Here is a 2,147-nt window from a genome sequence, read left to right as displayed (position 1 = left end):
TAGGGGGGGCGCAGAAAATGTTTGGGAACCACTTGGGGGGGCACAGAAGAAAAAGTTTGGGAACCACTGATCTAAGGCAACCTGACCCAGTGTGGAAATTTAATGGCCATATCATAAGCTACATGTGATTTGGTGAAGAGAAAATCAGAGAAAAGTGAAAACCAAATTCAGGCCTCATTCCCTGCCCTACGTGTGTTTTCTTCGTTCTGTATCTATTATTCAGACTCCATCAGTTTTTCAGTCATATTCCCTTCACGTCTTTGGCACATTGAGCTAATCAGCTCAACTTTAAAGCATTCAAGTACTAAGCATGTTCTGTTATTTCTCAGTCTGTGCCCATTGCTCTTGTTGCCAATCTAGTTGTTTCTTGACCCCCCTTTACCTTTACAATCTTTTCATCATGCTTCTCCCATCCTTGTCTTATTTTGGTTCTTAAACACATCGTGACTCTTGTCAAACCTTTAATTCTCCCACTGTTTTCTGTCTGACCACAGTGGATGTAAAGCTGGACTCAGCCACGGCCCACCATTGCCTTGTCCTGTCCAACGATGGTAAGAGAGTGAGAGACGGAGGAGAGAAGCCAAAAGCTCCTGACGATCCGGAGAGGTTCGACACATTTGGCAGCGTCCTCGGGATCAATCGCCTGAACCGCGGCAGGGCGTACTGGGAAGTAGAGGTGAAAAACAAAAGTGGCTGGGATCTAGGTGTGGCACGGCGGAGCGCAAACCGCAAAGGGGTGCTCAAGGTCAACACAGACAACGGTTATTGGGTGGCCGTGCATTTCAAAGACAGGAAGTACGCAGCCCTGACAGTTCCCCCCACAAGCCTCCCGCTGAGCGAGAAACCCCAAAAAGTCGGAGTGTTCGTTGACTATGAGGAAGGCGTCGTGTCGTTTTATGATGTGATGAACAAGTCGCACATTTTCTCGTTCACCGAGTGTCTGTTCAATGATGACATTTTACCTTATTTCAGTCCGCATCCTAAAATGAATGATAAAAATGTTGATCCACTGATTATATCTGTTGTCTAAAAGCATGCCATTATCTTGAGTTGTAGGATAGTCTCACCACAAAAACCTTTCGAAAAATACCACGTAATAATCACTGGTGTCACACGTGTGGTAACAATTTTAATATATTCTTTATTTTTTTAAGTTGATCTACAAGTCTATTTTTTCAAATAAATATCCATGACATCCTGTTTCACCAGATTGTAAAAATCATGTTATGCTCAGTGGCTCAGCCACTCTTCAAAATTTGAAACATGCAATTCAAGTAAGGCAGATGTGTGTTGATCTTTATACGTCAGGAAACGGCTACAAGAACGTAACTACTGACCGAACATCTCTGTAGTCAAACCAGACTGGAACAATTTTAAAACCCCCAACTGTGACAAACAAGGTTCAACAAAGACTAGGTGAAGATCGATTACTGGCATCAAGGCAACATTTCCCCTTCTGTAATTCTTATATAAGGCGAAATGTAAGATTGGATTCCTTTGAAAGTGCCAGACTGACTTAAGTTTTCTCTGGTTGCTTAAAGCACCAACTAAACAACTTACACAACTAGTAGAAGGCTACTAAACATTTCTCTCCAAGATACAATCAAGACCCGTTTTCTTGGATTCAAATATGTCCACTCATCAAAAACGGTTAGTAATGGTGAGGAAGGTGAAGTAACACCTTGTAAAAGTTAAAGTTGGAAATAAAAAATAAAAAAAACTACAGATGAAATAGGAATATTACAAAAAATATTACAAAAAAACACTGCCAGATAATCCAGAAATGGACAAGCATTTATGTCTTATTGTGTGTGCAAACAGTAAAAAAAAAATAAAATGAAATAAAGAAAAAAAACTTCTGTGCCTCATTTATGTTCCTCATATATGAACATGTTGCATATAAGCAATATCAAATGAATATATTTTAATACAGCATTCATTTTTTATATAGATTTTTTAAAATGCAGCATTAAAAATATTAATGATTGGGGCGGGGTTTATTTATAAAGACATAAGCGCACATCAACCAACCAATCACATGTCAATGATGAACTCTGATGTCATTGTTTTTCAGTCAATGACTGAGAATCCACGTGGGTCTGCTGAAGCGCCTTTGCATTATGCTAGGCTATTTGTATGCTAAGTAG

At 39.7% G+C, this 2,147-nt stretch overlaps 1 protein-coding gene across 2 annotated transcripts in view; it reads left to right on the top strand.

Annotated features, from left to right (window-relative positions):
- The window catches only part of LOC106951364 (E3 ubiquitin-protein ligase TRIM21-like), a 14,707-nt gene extending 12,849 nt beyond the window's left edge, over positions 1–1,858 (top strand). For both annotated transcript variants that reach the window (XM_015038834.1, XM_015038833.1), the window contains exon 15: positions 495–1,858. In XM_015038834.1, coding sequence (XP_014894320.1) covers positions 495–1,030 — 536 coding nt within the window. In that variant the 3' untranslated portion in view covers positions 1,031–1,858. The remainder of the gene's footprint in view (positions 1–494) is intronic.
- The last annotated feature ends 289 nt before the right edge of the window (positions 1,859–2,147 follow it).

The sequence above is a fragment of the Poecilia latipinna genome, unplaced genomic scaffold (assembly GCF_001443285.1).
Source record: "Poecilia latipinna isolate Pla-1442-1.1 unplaced genomic scaffold, P_latipinna-1.0 Scaffold455, whole genome shotgun sequence".
Taxonomy (NCBI): Eukaryota; Metazoa; Chordata; class Actinopteri; order Cyprinodontiformes; family Poeciliidae; genus Poecilia; species Poecilia latipinna.
The sequence above is the reverse complement of the archived record's forward strand: the minus strand, read 5'-3'. Positions and strand labels throughout refer to the sequence as shown.